This window comes from Cryptomeria japonica, chromosome 5, assembly GCF_030272615.1.
Source record: "Cryptomeria japonica chromosome 5, Sugi_1.0, whole genome shotgun sequence".
NCBI lineage: Eukaryota > Viridiplantae > Streptophyta > Pinopsida > Cupressales > Cupressaceae > Cryptomeria > Cryptomeria japonica.
Genome location: NC_081409.1, coordinates 25,472,825 through 25,500,092, shown reverse-complemented (window position 1 = coordinate 25,500,092; position 27,268 = coordinate 25,472,825). Strand labels below are relative to the sequence as shown.

At 38.6% G+C, this 27,268-nt stretch overlaps 1 protein-coding gene across 1 annotated transcript in view; it reads left to right on the top strand.

The window, feature by feature from the left end:
* The window catches only part of LOC131033662 (probable NAD kinase 2, chloroplastic), a 63,341-nt gene extending 38,187 nt beyond the window's left edge, over nucleotides 1–25,154 (top strand). The window contains exon 8 of the mRNA XM_057964928.2: nucleotides 24,162–25,154. Within this exon, the coding sequence (XP_057820911.2) occupies nucleotides 24,162–24,371 (210 nt within the window). The 3' untranslated portion in view covers nucleotides 24,372–25,154. The remainder of the gene's footprint in view (nucleotides 1–24,161) is intronic.
* The last annotated feature ends 2,114 nt before the right edge of the window (nucleotides 25,155–27,268 follow it).

Sequence of the window (27,268 nt, the reverse complement as noted above, 5' to 3'; positions counted from 1 at the left end):
AGGATTCAGATTCGCTGATCAGACATCAACAGCAGGAGCAGATCATCAACAGCATCAGCAAATCATATTGTGTTCAGCCATTCTTAGCGCCTCATTTTATCAGCACATGTCAGGGATTTGTAACCAGATTTTAGAGCGATATTTGGTATGCCATATGCTCAATACTTGTATTGATTAATCATAGGAATTTAATGCAGTCCCTGGCTATAGTATTTGTTTAATGGAAATTGTATTGGAGAACCCTTGTTGCATGTCCCTAGACATAAAAGCAAACTGCCTGTAATTTGAAAGAATATCACGAAATAAATTATCTTTTGGTTTGGCTTCTAGTTTATATCTGTGATTAGTAAAAAATCCCCAGCAAGCATATTTCGTTGACCCTGCTGCTATAGGTTGCCTCTCATTGTTACTTTGCTCATTTGTGGAACTGTTTTCCCCACTGTATGTTTGGTTGCCTCGTGAGTTGCTCTGATTTCCCTGAGCATTGATTTGTGTCAAATGTGGTATACTTTGTCCAAATTTATGCAAAAGTAGTGCCATCATGTCCATCATTGTATCAAATTTCCTCTCAATCCTTGAGTTGGGCTCAAACAAACTAGGTCGTCCCTTATCTCTATCCACCATGTCTCATATAGTGTTGTCACTATCTCTGGGAGGGTCCTGCTGTATCCCAAGGATACCTGAAATTGTTTCACCTTCTGGAACTTGTGGGGGCTGTCAATGAGTACTCATTTGTTCCCTGTTAAGATATCTTTGTTCTTTCTCACTCAGAGAAAGGATTGTATCTCAATACTATAGCATAATATAGGCTGGCAAGAAAGGTTAGCTCTGATACTACTATAATATGCAGCCCTCAATTTTTTTTTGGTGTTGCAAGTTTGGAACCAATGTGTAATGTTTGCTGATTGTTTTGATTTCAGATTTCATTCACATAGAGAACATACAATGGAACATAAAGTATTGCAAATAGGATAGCAAACATAATGCACTTAATGAACAAATTCATCACTAATCTTTTTCAATCTTATTCAAACCAACTGAAATCAGATGTAATATGATTTGCAGACCTGAAAATGGTTTCCAACCATGAAATTAACACTCAGAAAATAACTAGCAACCAAACTGGGTGCTAAACTTGAATAGGGGCAATTTTGCAAGTTATTTGCTAACTCTCCAAATCTTCACTGAATCTGCACCAGCTCAATCAAATTCCAATCTGCAGTATTGAGTGCTAATGCTAGAGGTTTTCAGACTTATGAAAGTGCAGATTTAAGATCTTGCAACACCCACATGCCCAAAGGAAAGATGTACAACCTGTTGTGACGTATTCACACATCGCCCCATTGCAAATGGGGACCCCTACTTTTTTTGCTTTTTGGGGTTTGCTTTCTAGGTTTTTAGGGTTTTGTCTATTAGCCTTTGCATTTTGAGTGTCACCAGGGGGATCACTAGGATGGCAGGCTTTGTTTTAGCTAAAGGTGAGTCAGTGGATGCTCCGGGTTAGGGTCATCTTTGAAAGTCTTCCTTAGGACAAAGTTTTGCTCTTGTTGCTAATTGTGTCTTGTTTGAGTTTGAGGAGGTCAATGAAGCTTGGTGAGTGAATATCCTCTTGAAGGTCTGAGTTGGGTCAAATTGGTGAGTGATGAAGTCTGGAATGTCATCCTGATCTTCAAATGTCCTGAAATTTGGCTGTCTGGAATGTCATCCTGATCCTGAAATTTGACCAAGTCTGGAAAATTGAAGAATCCTCCAAAAACTAGATTTTGCATTATATAACTCCTGGAGGTCCGAAACCACTCTCAAACATCCTGGCAGTATATATGGAATATAACTCAAAGTATAAGAAATCTTCTTTCTTATACTTAAATGTTATATTCCATATATGAATCCTGATGGAGAGACCAAAATGTCAAATTTCGCTCCTGACCCTTCCAAAGGGTCCAGAGCGAATTCCTCTTAGGACATTCTACTTTGATCCAAACTTAGAACTAACTCATTCCAGGCATTATTGAGGGCCAAACACTTATTTGGAGTGAAGAAATATGAAAATGAAGTCAGGATTTGAGCATAAGGAGGAATTTCACTCCTGACCCTTTCAAAGGGTCCAGAGCGAAATTCATATGAGACCCTTTTATCTTCACAAAACCTTGAAGTGAATGCTAACTTGGACTGGAGGATGATCAGGAGAGGCCTAATAAGTTATATCCAAGCCAAAGAAGGGAGGAAAAAGGTGAAAATGAGCCTAAAATGAGAATTTCACTCCTGACCCTTCCAAAGGGTCCATAACAAAATTCACTTTTCCTCTATTTTGCTCTTTGATACAGCCAAGTTTTGGATTTTTGAGGCATGGTTGAGAAGGCTTTGATGCATATTTGCCTTTGAGAAGAGGTTTGAGGCGATGAAGTGGTAGAAATCAACCCAAAAGGAGAATTTTGCTCCTGACCCTTCCAAAGGGTCCAAAGCGAAATTCCCTATAGGTCCTATCCTTGGCCTAGGTTTAGAGCAAAATCCTCAGTTTGACCCCCTATCTTGCCTAAAATGATGAAAACGACCTTGTTTTGAGCTAAAAGGATGGTAGATGGATTTGATTATTGTGAGGAGAAGTGAGTTTGATCTAGCTTGAAGCCAAAGAGAAGCAATGGAGTGTGAAATCAACCTTAGTCAAGAAGTTCGCTCTTGACCCTTCCAAAGTGTCCAAAGCGAAATTCCAAGAACACACCCAGTTCTTCCTTGTTTGGACCAAGATCTTATTTCCTTGGGAGTATTTGGAAGTAAATCAACATGTTTTGCCTTAGGAAGTGAATGAAGGCGAAGGGAATGAAGAATCAAGCCTCAATCTTGAATTTCGCTCCTGACCCTTCCAAAGGGTCCAGAGCAAAATTCCTAAAATCTATCTTTTCCTCTCAATTTTGTGTCTAGCCAAGTGTGGATCAAGATAGAAGAGGTCCTTAGGCATTGTTTTGAGTTGCTTATGATCACCAAACGTGAAGGAATTGAGCTAAAACTAGAATTTTGCTCCCGACCCTTCCAAAGGGTCCAGAGTGAAATTCTTGAAGGACACCTATTTTCCCTTGGAGATGGTCAAATCCTTGGTTTTTATGGCATAGATAGGTGTGGAGTAACGTGTCCTTGCCTTTTGAGGTGGTTTGGAGTTGAAAGAATGAAGAAATGTGCTCAAAACTAGAATTTCGCTCTTAACCCTTCCAAAGGGTCCAGAGCGAAATTCCCAAAATCCCTCTTTTCCTTCCATTTTTGTGTCAAGCTAAGTGTGGATCAAGGTAGATTGAGCTTGGAAGGACCCCTAGGCATGCCTCTGAGTTGATTGTGGCCACCAATGATCAAGATTTTGAGCTTAAACTAGGATTTTGCTCTTGACCCTTCCAAAGGGTCCAGAGCGAAATCCTAAATAGGTCCCGTCCCTGGCCATGATTGTTAGTGAAATTCTCCTTTCTGGCCATTTTGAGGGTCAAGCAAGTGTTGCATGCATGGGAGAAGGATCCAAATAGAGAGTCAAGGTAGATGAAAGTGAGAAGGATAGATAAAGGTGAAGGAAAACAAGCAAATCAAGAATTTCGCTCCTAACCCTTCCAAAGGGTCCAGAGCGAAATTCCCAAAATCACCAAATTTGCCCATGATTGAGATTAAGAGATCGATTCCCATGCCTTGATGGAGAGAAGACTAGTGTATGCTTGCCTTGGAAGGCATTTTGGAGTAGAGAAATGATAGAATTTGTCCTAGAATGTGAATTTCGCTCCTTAAAAACTCCACCTTGCTCCAATTTTGCATCAAACCTAGTATTGATTGAGATTAGAAACATCCTTAGACATGCATTTGAGCAAGTTGTAGTCACAAAATGTGAAGATTTTGTCCTAAAATGCAAATTTCGCTTCCGACTCTTCCAAAGGGTCCAAAGCGAAATTCCTTATAGGTCCTGTCCTTGGCCAAGGTCCAAAGCGAAATCCTCTTTTTTGGTCTTTTTGGAGGTCAAATCAATGATGTCTTCAGGAGAAAGTGATTCAAAGGTCAAGAGAAGTTCAAGGTAAGGAGATGATGAAATTTGAGTTAAAATGCAAATTTCGTTCTTGACCCTTTCAAAGGGTCTAGAGCGAAATTCTTATAGGGCCTGTCCCTGGGGAGGATTCTAAGGCAAATTCTATCTCGATGCCTTCTTGTTAATAATTTAAGGTAAGAAATGCTATGAACAGGATAAGTATACCATGTGTACTTGATCATCTTTTGGTTTGTTTTGCAGATGGAAGAGTATCAAGCCAGGACAAGGCCGACCTATTCTAAGCCCATCATTATCAAGGGCACTTCAAAGGCATGGAGGAGGACTCAAGGTGTTTTGAAGCGTTGGAAGACTACAAGTGTTCGAAGAGTTCCAGGCTATCCTCAAAAGACTCCATTCTACCACACAAAAGACCCACATGATGACAGAGAAGAATGACTTTACCAACACTTCAAGGCGAGGTATGCTATCGGAGAAGGAAGACTTGACAGTAAGGAAGCCTCATCAAGCACATGGGAGTAAAGGAGGTACATCATTCATCACATCAAGGACAAAGGAGGATCAACCAAGATACAAATGTCAGACAAGGTGGCATCCTAGTCACTTTTCCTCCAGTCAGATTGGTCCAACTCCACATGTCCAGATTCAATGTACCTAGTTTATCGGGGACGACACAAACTTCGGTGTACCTACCTATTGTGACGTATTCACACATCACCCCATTGCAAATGGGGACCCCTACTTTTTTTTTTTTGCTTTCTGGGGTTTGCTTTCTAGGTTTTTAGGGTTTTGTCTGTTAGCCTTTGCATTTTGAGTGTCTCCAGGGGGATCACTAGGATGGCAGACTCTGCTTGAGCCAAGGGGAGTCAGCAGGTGCTCCAGGTTAGGGTTTCTTTGAAAGTCTCCCTTAGGCCTAGTTTTGCTCTTGTTGCTAATAGTGTCTTGTTTGAGTTTCAGGAGGTCAATGAAGCTTGGTGAGTGAATATCATCTTTGAAGGTCTGAGTTAGGTCAAATTGGTGAGTGATGAAGTCTGGAATGTCATCTTGATCTTCAAATGTCCTGAAATTTGACTGTCTAGAAAATTGAAGAATCCTCCAAAAACTAGATTTTGCATTATAACTCCTGGAGGTCCGAAACCACTCTCAAACATCTTGACAGTATATATGGAATATAACTTAAAGTATAAGAAATCCTTACATCTTTCTTCTTTCTTATACTTAAATGTTATATTCCATACATGAATCTTGACGAAGAGACTAAAATGTCAAATTTCGCTCTTGACCCTTCCAAAGGGTCTAGAGCGAAATTCTCCATAAGACATTCTACTTGGACCCAAACTTAGAACTAACTCATTACCAGACATTATTGGTGGCAAAACACTCGTTTGGATGAAGAAATGTGAGAAATGAAGTCAAGATTTGAGCCTAAATGTGAATTTCGCTCCTGACCCTTCCAAAGGGTCTAGAGCAAAATTCTCCCTAGACACTATTTTCTCCCTTGTTTGGGCTAACATCCTTGTTCCTTGGACATGGTGGGGGTAAATTGGTCACGTTCTTGCCTAAGGAAGTGATTGAAAGTATTGAAAAGTGAGGGTTTTGTCCAAGAATGGAAATTTCGCTCTTGACCCTTCCAAAGGGTCCATAGCGAAATTACCCACAAACCTCATTTTCTTCCTTGTTTAAACCAACATTCTAGTTCCTTGGACATATTTGGGAGTGGATTAGCATGTCTTTGCCTTTTGAAGTGATGGGATGTAAAAATGTGAAGGATTTTGTCCTTAAACTAGAATTTCTCTCCTGACCCTTCCAAAGGGTCCAGAGCGAAATTCTTGGAAACTCATATTTTCTTCTTGGAGATGGTCAAATTCTTGAGTTTTGTGGCATGGTTGGAAAGACTTTGATGTGTTCTTGCCTTTGAAAATTGGATTGAGGCGATGGAGTAGTCAAAATCAACCCAAAGTGGGAATTTCGCTCTTGACCCTTCCAAAGGGTCCAGAGCGAAAATCCTTATAAATCTCATTTGCTTCCTTGTTTTGGCTAGGCGTTGGAGTCCAAGGCATGCTGGAGGGTAGATTGGTATGTTCTTGCCTTGAGAAGTAGTTGGACGCATTGAAAGATGAAGATTTTGCCTAAAACAAGATTTTCGTTCTTGACCCTTCCAAAGGGTCCAGAGCGAAATTCTTGATAAACCTCTTTTTGCTTCCATGTTTAGGCCACAAACCTTGTTCCTTGAGCAAGAGTGGTGTATGTTTGCCTTCCAGAGAAGATTGGAGTTGAAAAGATGAAATACCAAGCCTAGAATGGGAATTTCGCTCCTGACCCTTCCAAAGGGTCCAGAGCGAAATTCCCCAAAACCTCTCTTTTCCCCAAATTTTATGCCAAGACAAGTGTGGACCAAGATGAATTGAGATTGGAAATGTCCTTAGGAGTGACTTTGACTGATTGGTGATCTTCAAACTTGAAGGAATTGAGCAGAAACTTGAATTTCGCTCCTCACCCTTCCAAAGGGTTTAGAGCGAAATTCCTAAAAACACCAATTTTCCTTGCAGGTCAAGTCAAACTTTTGGTTTTTATGGCTTGGATGGGTGTGAAGAGGTGTGTCCTTGCCTTTTGAAGTTGATTAAGGTTGAAAGGATGAAGAAATAAGCTTAGAATCTTCATTTTTGGAGGCAACAATCCATTCAAAGGCAATCCTAAGGGCTTCTCCCACCTTGGTCTAGGCCTGTCTTGGCACAAATTTTGGAGGATAGGATGGATTTTAGGGTTTTCGCTCTGGACCCTTTGTTGCCTCCAAAAATGAAGATTCTAAGCTAGGACAAGGATTTCGCTCCTGACCCTTCCAAAGGGTCCAAAGCGAAATCCTGGATAGGTCCTGTCCCTGGCTATGATTTTGAGCGAATTCTCCTTTTTAGCCATTTTTGAGGTCAAGCAAGTGTTGTTATGATGAGAGATAGATCCAAAGGTAAGAATCAAGTAAGAACAAAGTGAGAGGAATGGAGTTGAGTGAGGGAAAACAAGCAAAATATGAATTTCGCTCCTGACCCTTCCAAAGGGTCCAGAGTGAAATTCTTCAAATCCACTATTTTCTCCTTGGGTGAAGCCAAAACATTGATTCTTGGGGCATGGTTGAAGGTGGAGTGAGGTATTCTTGCCTTGCAAGATAGATTGGAGTGAAGGAAATGAAATATCAAGTGAAAAACTTGAATTTCGCTCCTGACCCTTCCAAAGGGTCCAGAGCGAAATTCTCAAAATGTCATTTTTTCCTTCAAGTTTGTGCTAGGCCAGGATAGTGATCAAGGTGGATTGGACTTAAAGATGGCTATAGGCATGTGTTTGAATAGCTTATGAGTCCAAGAGGTAAGGATTTTGAGCTAAAGAATGAATTTCTCTCCTGACCCTTCCAAAGGGTCCAAAGCGAAATTCTCAATTTCACCTATTTTGCTCATGATGAAGGTCAAGAGATGGATTCCTAGGCCTTGGTGGAAAGAAGACTAGTGTATTCTTGCCTTGGAAGACATTTCAGAGTGGAGGAGTGATAGAGCTTGAGCCTATACTAGATTTTCGCTCCTGACCCTTCCAAAGGGTTCAGGGCGAAATCATTTGAAACTCCTATTTTTCACCTTGTTTGAGATAGGCAAAGGGCTAGTTGTGAGATTATGATGAGAAGAAGTTTGAAGGATAGGCCTAAGATTATGAAATGATGAAATGAGGTCTAAGTTGGCCAGGAATGTAAATTTTGCTCCTGACCCTTCCAAAGGGTCCAGAGCGAAATTCTTATAGGGCCTGTCCCTGGGGGGTAATCTTGAGCAAACTTCATTTTGATGTCTTCTTGTTGATGATTTAAGGTAGAAAATGCTATGTTAGAATGAATTTATTATGTGTCCTTAATCATCTTTTGGTTTGTTTTGCAGATAGAAGAAGACCATGCCAGGGCAAGGATGACCTATTCCAGTCAATCGTCATCAAGGATGTTCCACAGGCAAAAAGGGAAGACTCAAGGTGCTTTGAAGCATTGGAAGACTAGGGGGTGTTCAAGAAGTTCGAGCTAGCCTCAAGACTTCATTCTTTCACAAGATGACAAAGAAAGGGCTTTGTCAGCACTTCCAGGCGGAGTTGTGCTATCGGAGAAGAAAGACTTGACAGTAAGAGGGCCTCATCAAGCACATGGAAGTCAAGGAGGTACACTGTTCATCAAAGTACATCAAGGACAGAGGAGATCAACCAAGTCACAAGAGTTAGGCAAGGTGGCATCCCAGTCATCATTTTTCCAGTCGGATTGGTCCACCTCAGCGTGACCAGATTCAATGTACCTAATTTACCGGATGCGGCACAAACTTTGATGTACCTACCCCTGCTTCTTATTGGCCCTCACCCCCGAAATGTAATTTTCTAATTGGCTAAGGAAGTTTGTTGTAACAAACCCTAATTAGGGTTTCTATCTTGCAATCCTAGCCATTGGTTCCAAGTCAATCAGAGCCGTCAATTTGTAAAGGGCTCTCTATATAAAGCTCTGACTCTTCATTTGTAAAGGTTAATGGGGAGTTAATAGTTAATAGTCGGGGAATAGTTAGAAATAGTGAATAGTTAGCTGATAGAATAGCAATTAGAGTAGATTAGGAGGACAAGGTAAGAAATTGTTGCCATTGATTGTAAATAAACTCCATTTTCATTGAAGTTATGGTGAAGTGTGTTGTTTCTTTGCAATATGCATGGTCTCTTGTTGAATCTTCATTTTAGATAGATAATTAAATTGAATGAAAGAAGTTATTGAATGCACTTGCATGGAATCCACCTAGTCCAAACCACTAGCCTCTTGTTGACTGTAAGAGCGCCTTGTGTGGTCAACTGGCATAGAGCAAGCTTAATCCCGAGTCATAACACCTCTGTTGTTCATGCATTATCTTGAATGGTTATCAGTATCTGATGGTGTACAATTTGGACATATTTGAAACATCCCTTAGAAGATCACACTGAGTTGGTGTTGAATTGTTCAACCTGATGGTGAGACCCAGCCCAGTAGGACTCCACCTAGTCATTCATCCATCTTCTCGCATTCTAGGTCTTAGAGTAGACTTCTTGAACCTTGTATCTTTTGCCATTTCTTTATCTTCCAGTTAGTAAATAGGACTTGTGATTCCAACAAATTAGACGTTTAGGTCATCGAAAGTAAGTCCCCTTGTGATTCCAGCAAAATCACATCGTACTGCAAAGAGCTTATCCACACATAGAGACCCTACATACAAGAACCTTGGAGTTACTCCGATTGATCCTTCGGCGAGATCTTCAGCAGTCAGGAAACTTTGGTCAAGAGAGGATAAGATACCTTGGTATTTTATTCTGTGTTTGCATGTGTATGAAAAACACATCAACACTACCCCTGCTTCCTATTGGTCCACACTCATTGAATGTAATTTTTTCATTCGCTGAGGTGTTTGTTATAACAAACCCTAATTAGGGTTTTCATCTTGTAATCCTAGCCATTGATTCTAAGTCAATCAGAGCCGTCAATTTGTAAAGGGCTCTCTATATAAAGCCCTGGCTCTTCATTTGTAAAAGTTAATAGTCAGAGATTAGTTAATAGTTAGGAATTAGCAAAAAGAGATAGAGATAACATTTTAGAGTAGAGTAGAAAGAGAAGGCAAAGATTGTTGCCAAGAGATTGTTGCAAAAGACATGTAATCTTCATTGAAGGAATGGTGAATTCTATGTGTCGATTCTACAATTTGCATGGTCTCTATACTTCTCAAATTTAATTTCATGTTATTAGATGAATGGAAGAAATTTGTATATCCATACTACTAGCGGTTTGTTGATTGCAAACTTGCCTTGCGTAGTCAACTGGAATCATTCATCTTAAGCTTAACTTCAATTATCGCTTCTTCATTGATATGCATCAACTTGACGATGTCTATGCTTGTAGCGGTGATCTGAACATCATAAAGTTTTCCTTAGAAGATTGCACTAACCTTGTGGAGATGATCCTAGCATGTCAAAGCAAGACTTTGTTAAAGTGTCATCAAAGGTCATCCATTGCTCCTACATTCTTAGTGTTAGAATTAGATCCTTCTCCAACCCTTATCCTTTTCCCTTTTAAAAAAATCAAGGATCAGTAAAGACCCACGTTCCAGTGATATCCAAAGCAAATCAGATGCTCAGGTCATCAAATGTAAGTCCCCTTGTGATTCCAGTAAAATCACATCATACCGCAAGAGCTTATCCACAAGTAGAGACCCTACATACAAGAACCTTGGAGCTACTCTGATTGATCCTTCTGCGAGATCTTCAGCATTCGGGGAAGCTTTGTTCAAGAGAGGATAAGATACCTTGGTATTTTATTCTGTGTTGGCGTGTGCATGAAAAACACATCAACACAACCCCCCTAGAAGGGCGATTTGACTTTAAAATTCAAATCCTCACCAAAAGTTGCAAATAAATATCAAAATGGGTTGCCCAAATGAGACCAATGCTTTTGTAAAATATCTGGAACAAAATAAATCCTCTTCCAAGAACTATGAGCAAAATATGGTTTCTCTGAATCTTTGAAAATGAAGACTAGCACTGAGAATAAGCTTCCAAACACACCAAAACTCAAACAGCAGTCTCAAATTAATCACACCACAATAAGCTTCCAAACACACCAAAACTCGAACAACACTCTCAAATTGATCACACCACAAACCAAGAACCCACATCAAAATACTTAAAAGACCTTTATTATTAGCAAACCCATATCATCAATTGCATGCCAAAATCACTGAAAACTAAATTTGTGCTCTCCAATGAGCTAGGGTGGATATTTCACCACCAAAATCAGCACCACTAAAGAGGGTTTTTGTCCTCGCCCAGCAACAAGAGAACTCTTTGAGTTCATTCCTGTAGCATCTCCTTACGTTGTCAATTCCAAATGTTCCGAACGAGAGCCACAACTCATATTTATAACGTGGAGGGAAGAATGAGGGCAACACACTTTGAATTTGAATTATTTCCCTCACTTTATCTTTCAAAATGATATAATATTCTTCTCCTTGGCATCCCCTTTTTGGGATTATAATGTAAACTTTTAATACTTAATATTTGCCCTCTTACCTAGGCGCAGCACTTGAGGACACGTTATGAACACTTTATGTCACTTAAGTGTATAAAGTCAATTCACCTTTTTTAAAATACCTAATTGAAAATTATAAATTATTATTTCTCTAACCTTAGGAACCCACCGAGGCCTGAAATTGAAAACTTATCATTTTGAAGTTGAGAAGAAATTGAAGCTGAGACCAAGTGCCCAAAAATAGCACTGACTAAAAAATAGCATATCCTAAAAATAGCTACCCGAAGGGCTACTCATAGATAGGGGAGGGGGGCCCCAGAGACTGTGTAGAAGTCATCAGTCTGCTTTATCACAGATACTATAATGGATGGATGATGCATCAGAGTCGATGTCATATTGTGTAATATGATTCAACCTTCCTCTGGCATAAACGCAGCAACTTCCCTATATATGGCATTCATGCCCTCCCCCATCTAGAATTGATGAGGGTGCCCCTATCCCTTGTGTATGCCCCTATCTATTCTCATGCCGAAGAGATGTGCAACTATAGTCTAGTCTGCGATGGGATGGATGCGCTTCTATCTCTATCTATTGAGTGGGCATGTTATGTATATAATCCATCATGCAATGGATCAGCTTGGAATTCATGTCTTCTTAATAGAATTGATGGGGCTATCTATGCTCATGCCGAAGTGATGTGTGCATTATCAAATGGATCATTCCATTCACCAGATATAGATAGGGACGTATGTAATTTAGATAGACGATTCCAGTTGGAATACCGGTATGGTCATTCTCTATATGGGGGGTGCCCCTATCTATACTCAGTGATGTGCAAATCTGATCAACATGAACTATATGTTGTATTGTAGCGGCGTATATAATAGCGGATGAGATATTAATCACTCTATTCTGTACGGAGTGGAGCTGTAGAAATATTAGGGGCCTCTGTTTCATATGGGGTGGAGCGGACCAGTTAATAGGAGCGGAGCATCACTCTATTCTATATGGAGTGGACCAGTCAATAGGAGTGGATATCAATCTCTATTCCTGGTATGAGAATGCGAACCAGAATTGCTGGTATGAGAATGCAAACCATATATGAGATAGTAAGGTGAAACCAGAACCATACTGAGATCTCCCCACTTCCTTATCATCCCATATAGAGTGCGACATGGCCTGCATTGACTACTCTGCATTGGCCACTCATGTTACATACAAAGTATGGACTGCATCACTAGCACTAGTACTGCATTAAAGTGGGATGGACTGCATAGTCAGTCAAGTCATATATCTAGAGGGTTGGTCTCCTCGACTGCCGCTTGGAAAATAAGAGGGCTCTATAACTAGAACTCGTAGTGAACCACTCAATTTATGCTTGCAGCGAGTGCCCCTGGTAGGGAGCAGCGGGGGTGGCTGGGTGGGAGGCCCCTACTATATTAAGAGGCAGTGGCAAAAAGAAACTATGTTGGAACACACTAAAACCGTTGGCTTGAGCTCTCCACGGGACATGGAATCCCCTAACCAATTCCTCTTAGCCTATGGAAAGCTAGGAATAGGGTAATAGAAATCCCAAATTGACTAGATGCAAGAAGGGGACATTACAAAAAAGTTAACTCAAAAACCTCTAGTTTCCACAATCAGAGAGTTCATTGATAAATCTTGGGTGGCAAAAGAGAAAGAACACTATCTATTGAATTCACATATCCTTCAGATATGCCTAGTTCAGATTCAGATTTGGATGTTGATGGCTCACAATAGCTATTCATGGCCTTTTTCCATTTTTTGTTGATGTTTACTTTTGAGGAAAAAATGAGAGCCTGTTATTTTATTTTTGCTTTTTCTTTGCAGTTAAGGATAGGATTGCCTTAAAGTGGCACATTTGGAAATATTTTATTATTATTTTGAACCTTTAAAAGCTACCCTTGAGAGTTTATAAATAATTGGGGATAGGCTTGTGAAACGTGGCTTTTATGGTCCCTTTTGCTGTGTTTTGTGTTTGTGTAACTTCTACTCAATAATCACCAACATAATATGGTAATTAATGAATAAATAATGTAATCTAGAGTCACAAGAGTCTAAATTTTCTAACATATAAAATGATTCTAAAACCATTGCCATTAATACAAGTCCATTTATAATCCTATGACTTAACTACAAAACTCAAATTATTATATGTTACAGATGTAGGTACACACACCTTGAAACCAGATTAATGATATATGCAACAACCTGATTATATTTCTTCATAACATTTCAAAGGTATAGTGTTTTAAATGATAAATATAAACAAATAGTAAGAGTCATCTATTCATCTCAATCGGTAAGACACAAGAGAGACAATATATTATTATTTGCATCATTCAACCTTTGCCATTTCCTTTTCGTAACTTGAAGTGGAAGTGAGAGAGAGCATCATCGAGGTGATATCACCACTCTACCACGAAGCATTAGCTTCTTCATGCAATCCATCACAAAAGGATCTAGCAATATGTGGCAGCATGCATGATGGAATCTAGTTCACTAAGTGAATCTCTTATACAAATTTTAACTTAATTAAAACATTAATTGCCATTAACAACTTCTCCAAATAAAAACCCTGAATCACCAAAGCAACATTTAGTAATCTTTCCTCAAGGATAAAGCAATCAATCAACACACACGAACACATCCACACAACGAACATTAGATTTACCTGGAAATCTAGAATGGGACAAACTGCGGTGAGAATAGCTGCTTGGATCTATTGCCCAAATCCAGCCTCACAAAATAATGAATCACGTACAATATAAAGTAGGCACCAACCTACTGGAGACACCAATCCCCTATTACATTTGTAGGCACCAATCTATAGGGCACACCAATCCCCTATTACATTTGTAGGCACCAATCTACAAGGGACACCAATCCCCTCTTCCAAGATCTGAGCACCAGCTCTGCAGGTGAGACACCAGAATACAAAGATATGAATTGTGGACATTCAAACTGAATACCCAACTTGCACTTGATTTGATCAACCTTCAAAACACTCTCCCACACTGCATATGACCTTTTGATGAAATCGCACAATAATTGGAATGCAATTCACGCAATATCACCCTCAAATTCACACATCAAACACATTGGATAATTACACAGATTCCCATATTACAGAGCTTTCCAACATTCCAAGACAAATTCTAGATCACTATATATATGTATTACCATAGATGGAACACTCGCAGAGTACTCGATGGGTTTTTACCACTTTAACTCGGAGCAAAAACTCGCCAAGTTCGGCAAGTTTCTATAAAAAACTTGGCTAGACTAAAAAAAGAGGCCCAACCATGTCAAAAAATTATCTTTTTTGTTTTTTCAGGTCAGTTTCATTCTCTTCATCAGAATATATACATGAAATATAACATTTAAGTATAAGTTTCTTATACTCTAAGTTATATTTCATGTATATATTGGCAGGATGTTTGAGAGTGGTTTGAGATCTCTAGGAGTTATAATGCAAATTATACATTTTAGAAGATCTTTTAATTTTTCAGACTTAGTCAAATTTCAGTAATCATTATGCTCCTATCAACATTCTCTCACTCACTTTATCTACCTCGACTTTTAGACCTATCTATCTCCCTTTCACTCTTCCTCTATCCCCCTCTACCACACTCCATCTCACTCTCTCCCCTCTCCTCTCTCCCCCAAGATCTAGACCTATCTCTCTACCCCTCTTTTTCTCACCCGCAGATCCTGGCGAGGGGTGCTACTGTCAACCTAATTTTAATTTGCAGATGCTTGGTGGCAAAGTTGGGGTGGAAATACCCCAAGTCTCAAAAAATTTGCCCTCAGAATCTTATGTCAACCTTGTAGTTCATCCAGTTGTGAGCGCAATTAGAGCTTGTTTGAAGCCATCAACACGAAGAAGAGGAGCAAGTTAGCTAAAAAACGCCTCAATCACCTTGTCTTTGTGCAATATAATCTTCGATTGCGTGTAAGGAAGGTAGAGGAAGTAGCAGGTCGTCCACTTGACTTGGATGATATAGATCCTTACAGTGATTGGACATCATAGGAGCAACCTCCATTGTTTTCCAAGGATGACATCACCGATTTGGAGAGGCAGGCTATGGAGGAGGGGGGTGGATTTGGTTTCATGCTGGATGACATTGAGGAGGAAGAGGATGAGGATGAGGAGTCATTGCCATGCCACAAGCAGGTGGAGACATAGCTTCATCCAGGATGGAGGATGAGCCAGCCATACCGAGCGAGGAGGCACAGTCACGCCCACTGCGGACTTCTAGGACTAGACCCTCTAGTTCTACCTCTCCCCTAGTTTTTGTTAGAGCTGGGAAGAGGAAGTTGTAATTGTAATTTGTAATTTGTAATGATGTTTTTACTTTTGATTTTACAAAAACTATTTACTATTTTGCTTCTAGGCTTCCAGCCATCAGCATTCCTCATGAGGATGCGATTTTGTAGATACTTTGCATTTAAATATATCTAGAATCAGCTTGTTTCTTTTTTGTTTTCATTTATTGACTCGTTGGATGCATCTTCTCATTAAATTTTGCAAAAAAAATGCATTTTTATTAAATTTAAGTGTGTTTTTAAGTTGCCGAGTTTTTCCAAGTTTTTCCCGAGTTTTTGCCAAGTTTTTTTTCCCAGGGGCTTGGCGAGTCTAGCCGAGTCGCGAGTAGTCCAACTATGTGTATTACAATTACAATTACATTCACATGTCAGCCTAAAATAAAGAATATTCTATCTGCAAGTCGGCCACAAACATAACCCTTAACCAAACGTTTAATAGGCCAGGTCCAATAGCCCACTCGCTACTCTAGAAGAAACAACATTCTATGCATTTTCCAATGTAGCCTTATCTGGTTCCAATGGTCATCCACACACTACCTCTGGTGAGCACCTGTTACAAACCTTTGGTGCATCAAACTGGAACAACAACCCACTTGATTGACTAAAATGACCACTCTGTCACTTCCAATTTTTTGACCACAAAAGATAAACCCCAGAAATTCTCCTCCCGAACCACAGGTCAAAATACTCAAGATAGGCAGAATGTGGAGCATAACAAACTGCCAGTGTAAACACACTATCTGAGGAACAGACCTTATAAAAATAACATAGTAACTTCTGGATTACCACCAACACCAGGAATGGATGCAAGATGATACTACAATCAAACACCAACTGATCTTACAGCTTGACACTGTACTTCAAGAATTCAAATGCTCAAACATAGATATTAAGAGAGTTGTGGCTATACAATTATATGCTGATTTGACGACATAGTGAGCTCCTCTTAATTTGCTAAAACCTCTGTCACATCTTTGACACTCCTTTGACATAAATGACAACATATGTTCAGCACTATATACTCATGCAACACATATCTAATGTATCATCTACTGGTAAACATATTTTGGAAGACAATGTAATCAACTCAAATAATGTTCTTATAGGTATCATCAATGATAATCAAAGTTTACAGCATAGAATGTTTCGATCATCATACTATGATATCTTGGCATTCTACAAGGTGGATGAACAATATCCCAAAGACAAGCCTATAAGGGTATTAGTTCAGATAACGTATTTCTGAAAGCATTAACATTTACCAAGGAGTCTGCCAAGGAAACTATTTCATATCCCAAACAAAATTCTCTATTCCACTCAATAATATATATAAGAACACTGGTCTTATTTCCTCATTGTTAATCTTCAAATCTAGAAACTTTTATAAAATATTGTGGAAAGGATAATACCACTCAATAATTTCACACATAAATGATACGTTTATATATAAAGATAAATACCCATCGGAATCACATTTTTCCATCATACATTCACTTACAAATTTTGCAATCTGTTGTTACAGTGAAAACAAAAATGTTCAAATTATCATAACTTTCATGTCCCTTGGCCAAAATTAGAAGTTCAATATATTCTGGAAATGTGGGAGAATGAAGAACAGAACCCAGAAATGTTTTCCTAAGAATTGTAAGGAAGCAAAGGTGTGCGGAAACGCTTCCTACGCTAACCTTGAGAGGACGATTTTGCAAATTTCAACTTAACTATCACAGAGATCACAAGAAGCAAATAGAGTAGAAATAAAACAAAAAACACATAACACAGTGATTATCATGGGGAAAACCCATACGGGTGAAAAACCCCACACTCTAAAACCTGCATAGTATATTAACAAATCAACAAGAGATTACAATACACTTGCAATGCAAGTTCTTACAAGAGCATCACCTCAACTCAAGCTCGGAGAGACTTCACTAGCATCCTTCTAGCACCCAGCCTTGCAAACCAAACTCCATCATGCAAACTCCTCTCCAAGCCCTCATTATATAGGAATTTTACAACCTGGAAACTATTTGTGGTTTTACAATACCAAGGGCAAAACCTCCATGACATGTGTTGCCCACCCTTGACATTTGTTTTTCCAAGATAAGAAAACCAGGTTAAATATAGTTACTCACGTCCAAACTCTTATCCCCTATTTTTGACCCTCATAACTAACATGAAATGTGTCATATAATCTCTAAAAAAGGCCCTCCTATATTATACTATGGACAGGGCATCTTTTGACAACTCATATACCTTTTTTAAAGGCACCGACACATGGAAAACCTCCCAACTATATTTGGAACAATTTACTAAAAATTGCAAGGTTGAGACACATGTATCTCAACATTCTCCCACTAGTCGAATACCTTGCAAGAGTCAGGGGATCCATATTACCATGGATTCAACAGTCAGGGGCCAAGAGGCCCATAGACTCCGAACACCATCTGAACTTCTCTGTGCTCACAGGCTTAGTTAATGAATCAACAACATTCACCAAAGTTTCTACCTTCTCTAGCTTCACCCTGCCATTCTCAACCATATCTCTCACAAAATGATATTGTACATCAATGTGTTTGGTCCTGGCATGAAAAGTCGGGTTCTTCGCTAGGCAGATTGCACTCTGACTGTCACTATAAATTGTCACTGCACCCTATTTAAACTCTATATCTGAACACAATCTCTTAAGACAAATGGCTTCTTTGCAAGCATGAGTAGCTGCCATATACTCTGCCTCTGTAGTGGACAAAGCGACCACAGCCTGTCGCTTGCTCATCCAACTAATTGCACCACCAAATAATGTAAACACATATGCACTGGTGGATCTTCTTCTATCAACATCACCTGCCTAGTCTGAATCCGCAAAGCCACTAATATCCAAGGAATGTTCATTTCCTGTTCCATGAAAACATATAGAGTACTTTGAGGTGCCCTGCAAGTATCTAAAAACTCTTTTTACTGCATCCCAATGTGCTCTTCCTGGATTAGACATGTAACGGGAAAGAACTCCCACTACTTGGGCAATATCTGGTCTTGTACAAACCATAGCATACATTAAACTTCCAACAGCACTTTGGTATGGTACTCGACTCATCTCTTCCATCTCCAATGGGGATGTAGGACATTGTGAACTAGAAAGCTTTGTTCCCATTGTAACAGGAACACTCAATGGTCTAGAATCTTGCATATTAAATCTTCTCAGAATAGTACCAACATACTTACTCTGGCCTAGCCAAAGCTTTTTGTTTTGTCTATCACTTACAATCTCCATTCCCAGAATGTGTCTTGCTGCACCAAGATCTTTCATATCAAATTTTGCCGAGAGTTGAGGTTTTAATTCTGCAATCAAACCTTTTCCTTTCCCAATAAACAGCATGTCATCAACATACAAGGCAATAACCAGGAAACGATCACCATCAGATTTGAAATATATACAGTGATCAGATTTAGACCGCACAAACCCCAAACTCAATACATATGTATCAAACTTCTGGTACCACATCCTAGGACTTTGTTTTAAACCATACAAGGATTTCTTCAACTTACATACCAAATTACTTTTACCTTTTACCACATAGTTCTCTGGCTGCGTCATATAAATTTCTTCCTCCAAATCTCCATGAAGGAAAGCAGTTTTTACATCTATTTGTTCGACCTCTAGATCATAAGCTGCTGCAATAGAAAGTAAGAAACGAATGGATGTCATTTTGGCTACAGGAGAAAAAATCTCACCATAATCTACTCCCTCAACCTGGGAGTAACCTTTTGCAACCAAACGTGCTTTGTACTTCTCTATTCTTCCATCTGAACCTATCTTCCTTTTGAACACCCATTTGCAACCAACAGGGTTTCGTCCTTCAGGCAATGGTAGAAGGTCCCATGTGTCATTCTTCTTAAGAGCTGCCATCTCTTCATCCATGGCAATTTTCCAAGACTCTGAATCATTCATACCAAGAGCCTCTGCTACAGATTTCGGTTCATCAATATTAGCATTCAAAGCAAATATACATCTCCAATCATCAGGAGAATATCCATACCTTTCAGGTGGTTTTCTTTGTCTAGTAGACCTTTGAACAAGTTCAGGTTCATGTTCTTCTTCTTCCTCTGATGATTCAGAACTCGTAGAGCTCTCATCAACTTCTTGTCTTTCTAAGGGCCTCTATTCAAATTTTTCAAGTGTAGCAGGCAGTTGAATCACATCTTTCTTTTCTTCCTTTTGTTTTGGCTGCACTGTAACAGAAGAAGACTTAGTTTCTCTAAAAATAACACTTCTGGAATAAAATACCTTTTGTGTAACAGGATCGGAAAGCTTGTATCCTTTCACACTATAACTGTATCCAATGAATATACATTTAACAACTTTGTTATCCAATTTTGTCCGCTTCTCCTTTGGTACATGAGCATATGCCTCACAACCAAAAACTCTCAGATGACTAAGTGAAGGCTTGTGGCCCGACCACGCTTCCATTGGCGTTTTATCAACAAGAGCTGATATAGGAGACCTGTTTATCAGGTAGCAGGCAGTGGCTACAGCTTCAGCCCAGAACTTTTGTTCCAGACCAGCACCACTTAGCATACTCCTAGCCTTCTCCATCAAGGTCCTGTTCATTCTTTCTGCAACTCCATTCTGTTGTGGAGAATACGGAGTTGTCTTCTGTCTCTTAATACCACAATCTTTACAAAATGTGTCAAAATCATTGGAGCAATATTCACCGCCATTATCTGTCCTTAAACATTTTATTTTCTTTCTAGTCTGCAACTCAACCATTGCTTTAAATTCTTTGAAACGACTAAAAACTTAAGCTTTACTCTTAAGAAAATAAACCCATGTTCTTCTACTGAAATCATCAATGAAAGAAACATAATAAACTGATTTACCAATAGAAGAAATATCAATTGGACCAAATACATCCGAATGGATTAGATCCAAAACACTTGAAGACTTATAAGAACTGGAGTAAAACTGAATGCGGTTTTGTTTTCCACAAATACAATGCTCACAAAAATCAAATTCAAGATTGCAATCATTCAACCCATTAACAAGGTTCTTATTTTTCAAAGTTCGTAGACCCTTCTCACCTATGTGACTGAGTCTCAAGTGCCACAACATTGTCTTCTCTGCAGGCAACTTTGATTCTGTAGATAGAGCACCCTTGGGTACCCAAAAACCATGACCATCTGCTGAAAGAGACACCCTCTCCTTTTCCAACATAGTCTTTATCACATTCTTATCAGAAGTGCTATTGCACTCAACTGTGCATGCATCAAGCTGGTACAATGTACCCATTCTGCTTCCTCTTGCTATTACCATAGCACCTCTCACCATTTTCACACCTGCTTCAGAAAATTGTACATGCACACCCGCATCTATTAGTTTGCTAACAGATAACAAATTTCTTGCTAGTCCCAGGATATGCAAGACACCATCAAATCTTCTAGTTCTACCATCAAAAAATTTAACATGAATACTTCCACGACCAACAATATCAAGAAAGGAGTTATCACCCAAATACACCTTACCACCATCAAACTTTTCATACTTACTAAACCAGTTTCTAATAGGAGTCATGTGGAAAGATGCACCTGAGTCTATCAACCATGCATTGTCACCTGCACGAGTGGCCAAGGCTGCAATAAAAGCATCTCCATCTTCCTTTTCGGACTCAGAATCAGAATCTTGCTTCTTCTTCTTTTTCTTCTTTTCTTCTTTACAGTCCTTTCGGAAATGTCCGGGCTTTCCACAATTCCAGCAAATTACCTTGGACTTACCAAGAGATTTTGATCTCCCCTTATTCTTGGACTTAGAACGGCCATTTTGCTTTTCATTCTTGCCTCTTTCTTTTGGTCTTCCTCGAACACTCAGAGCCTCTTTGGCATTCAGAGAAACCTTCCTTCTCATCTCCTCAGAAAGTAGAGAACCAGCAACATCCTCCATCTTCAAGACGACTGCACTGCTCCCTATGGCCATCACAAGGCTGTCCTATGAGTCTGGCAACGAACATAGCAGGATTTGGCACCTTTCTTCTTCATCCATTGGTACCCCAACTGAGGTCAACTGAGTCACCAACATATTAAAACTTTCCAGATACTCAGAAATTCGTCCACCTTCTTCCATTCTCAAGGAATGCAACTTCTTCCTCAAGAAAATTTTATTCACAAGTGATTTTGCTTGGTAGGTCTCACTTAGCTTCTTCCAAAGCTTCTTCGTAGTAGATTCTTCGTGGACATTAATCAGAATTGAGTCTGCAAGGCACAATCTTATGAGACCTTTAGCTTTTCTATCCATTACATCATATTGTGCAGCTAAAGTCGGATTTGTGGGCCTCGACTTATTCTCATCGAGTGCATCCCATAGATCTCGATCAATCAACAAATCTTCCATCTTCAGCTTCCACATTTCAAAGTTTGTGCCAGAAAACTTCTCTACATCAATCCTCCTTGATATACTTGCTGTCTTTACGATCCTGCAATACAGAAATGAAATACTCTGCACAAGCTCCCACTCAAACCTTGATTAGCTCAAAAAACCCTGTACCCAACAATTAGAACCAAAACTGGTCAGGCTCTGATACCACTTGTAAGGAAGCAAAGGTGTGCGGAAACGCTTCCTACGCTAATCTTGAGAGGACGATTTTGCAAATTTCAACTTAACTATCACAGAGATCACAAGAAGCAAATAGAGTAGAAATAAAACAAGAAACACATAACACAGTGATTATCGTGGGGAAAACCCATATGGGTGAAAAACCCCACACTCTAAAACCTGCATAGTATATTAACAAATCAACAAGAGATTACAATACACTTGCAATGCAAGTTCTTACAAGAGCATCACCTCAACTCAAGCTCGGAGAGACTTCACTAGCATCCTTCTAGCACCCAGCGTTGCAAACCAAACTCCATCATGCAAACTCCTCTCCAAGCCCTCATTATATAGGAATTTTACATCCTGGAAACTATTTGTGGTTTTACAATACCAAGGGCAAAACCTCCATGACACGTGTTGCCCACCCTTGACATTTGTTTTTCCAAGATAAGAAAACCAGGTTAAATATAGTTACTCACGTCCAAACTCTTATCCCCTATTTTTGACCCTCATAACTAACATGAAATGTGTCATATAATCTCTAAAAAAGGCCCTCCTATATTATACTATGGACAGGGCATCTTTTGACAACTCATATACCTTTTTCCAAGGCACCGACACATGGAAAATCTCCCAACTATATTTGGAACAATTTACTAAAAATTGCAAGGTTGAGACACATGTATCTCAACAAGAATCCCAAACATGTGTGATAAGTTTTCTTTCTTTGCAATGCAGCTCATTAGCTCACCCCAAACAGCAGTTTGACCACTGGACAAATTTATACTATATTGATAATTATCTTTGAAAAGATGCTCTCATTAAATCAACTTAATTTTAATGATATAGAGCTTTGCAATACATATTTAAGGATTTTGGATTGTCTTTCACAAGTTCTACTTCTGAAACAAGAATATAAGTCATCTATTACTCCATATTGAAACAAGAAATGAAATTTCCACTTTGTTTATAGAATTGAATATATAGCTTTTGGGAGAGATTCTTTGTTGCATGCCTATGTTCTATGATAGAAAAAATCTAAGAGATAGAGCTTTGCCTTGGTATAGTCCTCCTAACATTGATAGCAGAGGTATTCTGACACTGATATAAGAAAGAACGTAACCAAGTTCAACTCACATTGGGTGATATGGTTTTGCTGGGTCAATTATAAAGACCACTTGCAAACTAAGTGAAATCGATGATGGATAATTGCTTACTTTTGCCTCACTTTATGTCTCTACCATCTGACTGTAACATAGTAACATTCTGGTAATGAGAATATCAATAGTTTTTGGAGATTATTTCTTATTTAAATTTGATAACTACCATATTTTCTTGTGGAGCCTTGGTTTGTGATCATTGTTTTCTGGATTTTGGGTTGGCATCCAATCTGTCCTGAAGTTGGGATTTGGACCTCTACAAGTCCAGGCCAGAACACAAGATCCAGTCTCTGCATAGACAGCCAGTTTCAGGATCTTGAATAAACAAAGTGCAAAGTAATTCAAACTTATATTTTACTCCAAATGAATACATAACCTTTCTTATACCAGTGTCAAGGATGATTTTTGTATGTTTCCTATGGTGGAATCCTTTCCAACACTGGGACTAGTTACACACTGACCTTTTCTATTGTGGGTACAACTCTTTTCAGCTTGTTGCTTCTAATGATGCAAATATACCTGAGCTTTCTTCTAATGTTGTTTCTCTTTCAATGAATACCAATACAACATCCTTGACAGGTAGAACATATTTCATTGGCCATATCCATCATCGTGATCATCACAAATTGGCTCTACCATTCACAATCAGGACACAATCTTGTCACTCAAAACTGCCCAAAAAGCGATCTATTCTCGGGTGTTTTTAATTGACAGCATCTGCCGAAACAAATCTTAGAAAGTCTTTGTATTACTTGAGTCTAATATATAATGCTAACAGCATCAATTGTTCCAAACTTGAAAGAGTACATTGTACCAGCTTTCTTGTGCATCAGTAAATCATATTTTATTACTTCTGATTTCACAGCTATATATATTTGCCTATTTAGATATTACATAATACATGTTAAGTGAGCTGTAAGAGTATGACAGGAAAATATTTGCTAAGGAAACACTTCATTGCTGAATAAATTTATGATGCTCATCGTAAACACAATTTCTATTGTTGTGTCTCAGATTCCAGAAAATGCTCGAAATAATGCATGGGTATCATTTGATGGTAAGAGACGACAACAACTCTCAAAAGGGGATTCTGTTCGCATTAGCATGAGTGAGCACCCTCTTCCAACTGTAAACAAATCTGACCAAACAAGCGATTGGTTCATGAGTCTGGTTCGTTGTTTGAACTGGAATGAGCGGCTGGAACAGAAGGTTCTCACAGTGTGATTTTGGAGAACTGCATAGCATTTAATCATTATATCCTCGAGGAAGATGTAATATAAGGACTTCCTTCCATACAGAGACGACACAGACAAGAAGAACCACTTGTTATACAGATTAGACTCTTGACATTAGTATTTAACAGCTATACGGGCATGTATTCATTTGTACATCTTGTACATTAGGTGTGTACCATAATAACCATTTCTTATAATTTCAAATTGGTAAATATTTTCTTCTTTTGACATGGAGAGGGAGGAAGGAAACCACATTTTAGTAATGCTTTTGTAAATGAAGAATTGAGTAATGGACAGCAGGCTTTCCACCGCTTCCAATCATCCAAACAAAGCAGATATTTTAAAGTTGTCTCTACCATTGACAGCATAAGAGTGCATGCTACATCAAGCAGTACGAGTAGTCCCATCTTGCTATATTGTTTCTGATAAATATACTCAATAGTTTATTCATTTTCTCTTGGGGAGTGAGGTTTCTCCACTGATAATTTAAATTGCCTACATCAATTTCGTATTTAGCAATAGCAAACAATGTTTGCTTTGGTTTCTTTCTTTATATCTCTACAAGGTAATGGGGAATTCCTTGCTATAGTGCTTGGTACTTAGCTTCTTGTTTATGATGCAAGCCTCTTTAACTGTACGGAAATCAAAATTACTTTGTAGCTTCTTGGTCATGATGCAAGGCTTTTTAACTGTACCGAAATCAAATGTATATTTTGAGTTCATCAACCTACTTTTGGTTAATTATGGACATTTAATATAATGTCTTTTTTTTACAACTCTATGTTATGATTTTTACTATTCTCTTTCAAATTGGTTAATTGTAATTTGTCAACTGCGCTAAGAATTGATCGTAGAGGAGTAATGCATGCAATCATAATGATTCATTTACATATTCATGTGAAATGAGCAAATGCAAAATATTAATGAAGAGCGTATTCACATAAGAAATTAAATTAGCAATCAAATGTTATATTATTTTGAACGGAGGTACGTGGTACACATTTTCACTAAAGATGGGATGTCAGCATTGGGATATCTTTTTGGTTGTCTATGTAGGATGATCTTGAACATAAACAGTTGAAATGGTAGATCTTTCAAATTCATTTAGCTTCTGCATAACTCACAGGATATAATAGTTGAAAGCAATCTTACTTTTGTTATAATGCTTATTATATAGGGGTGCTTAACATGTTTAGTATGATTTTATTGCAGAACGCCTTAACCCAAGGTTGAGAGCACGTCTCATGTATAATGAATGACCTAGACACTACTATTGTTCCAAGTGAAATAAGTCCTAAATGATGAGTATTAGTATCATAGGTATAAGGCAAAGGTAATTTTAATTTGGTGTACAAGACTACCATTGAGCAAGCCTGTCTTAAGGGTATAGTGTTTTTTTTTCTATATACCTTATACTAATCCTACCATCTTCTAGGTTCAAATACCTTATGTTAATCCTACCATCATCTAGGTTCAAATGTGACTCTTATGGAGTATGCATGTTTTCACCATGCTGGGCAGCTCATGATCTTAGAAATCTGCTTGCATTAGGATATTTGAATGATGGCTTTAATGATGACATTTTTTTTTGTTTTTGATTCTTGTGTGCTACTTTTAAAGAAACATATCAATGTTTCTAGGGGTAATGTTTTCTAGAGCATTTCAAATATTTTGATTTAAATTACCAAAAGGTAATGAATAAGAACTTCTTTTTCAATTGAAATATTTTCTGAAATAATGAATAGTGCACTTTTTATATTAAAATATAAAAATATCACACACTTGTTTGGGTTGGAATGGAATCACACCCCAAAAGTTTAATATGAGAGCCCACAAACAAAATAATTTTTTTCACATTGCTATCTGGCAAAATCAATTCTATTGGGAGGAGGGGCTTTTGGTTAGGATGGTTGCCCCAATCATCTATCCGTCCTTGTCCATCAAGAATATTCTTCCAATTTGTGGTGGTTTCCACTTTATATCTTTCTTTGTGTTGATCAACATGAGTAATTTGAATAGGAGATATAGCAACGTCTACTAGGGTACATTCCATTGTCATGCTAGCTAAGAATGCTATGATTATGGTGAGAAGTAGAAGATTGGTCATGTGGTTGAGACACCCAAGCATATCTTCAATGTTGAGGGGAGCTTGCTTGGGGCAAACACAATAGCTATGACCAAGTTGACGCTCGCCTTAGGAGAAGCACCCTCACTAGTAGGAGATGGTTGTCCATGAGCAATAGTGCATAGAGCATAAATGTTTTATAAAAATCTATATATGAAGTACTCCTAAAGCAACTTACTAGCCTAGACTTGTTTTTGTAACATAATATTAAAACATGTCAAGGCTTTAGTATACATGGAAAAAACATTTTCAATCCATTACCACTTAGTGGCACGACAAACTTTAAACAACTCTAATTGAAACATTTCACAATCACGTATACTAATAAAAATAAGAATAAAATGCTTATGAAGGTTCATAATAAAAATGCTTAGTTGTCTAGCATGACCCCCAAAAGCTAAACATAAACTATATTTATATCTTAAAACAGATCACCATCGCATTAAGCACAACCCCCAATTAGGAGGAAGGGGTTGTATATTGTCCTAGGGATGAGGATTAGTCCACTTAGAGGGCTTGCCTAAAAGAGGATCAACAACCACCCACCCATTCTAAGTATCTTGCCTTAAAAGAGGTACACGCACACCACACATAGGCAGTGGGTGGATGATGCATCCTTGCCACTACAACCTTAGATCAATCCGTCCCCTAAGGATGAGGCAAATAGTGGTTGTGATTGTGTGAGCAAATCCTCTATGAGGGCATAGGTGGTGGTAAATCTTAATGTGAATTATTTAGTGAAATTATGTTTATGGTGCAAC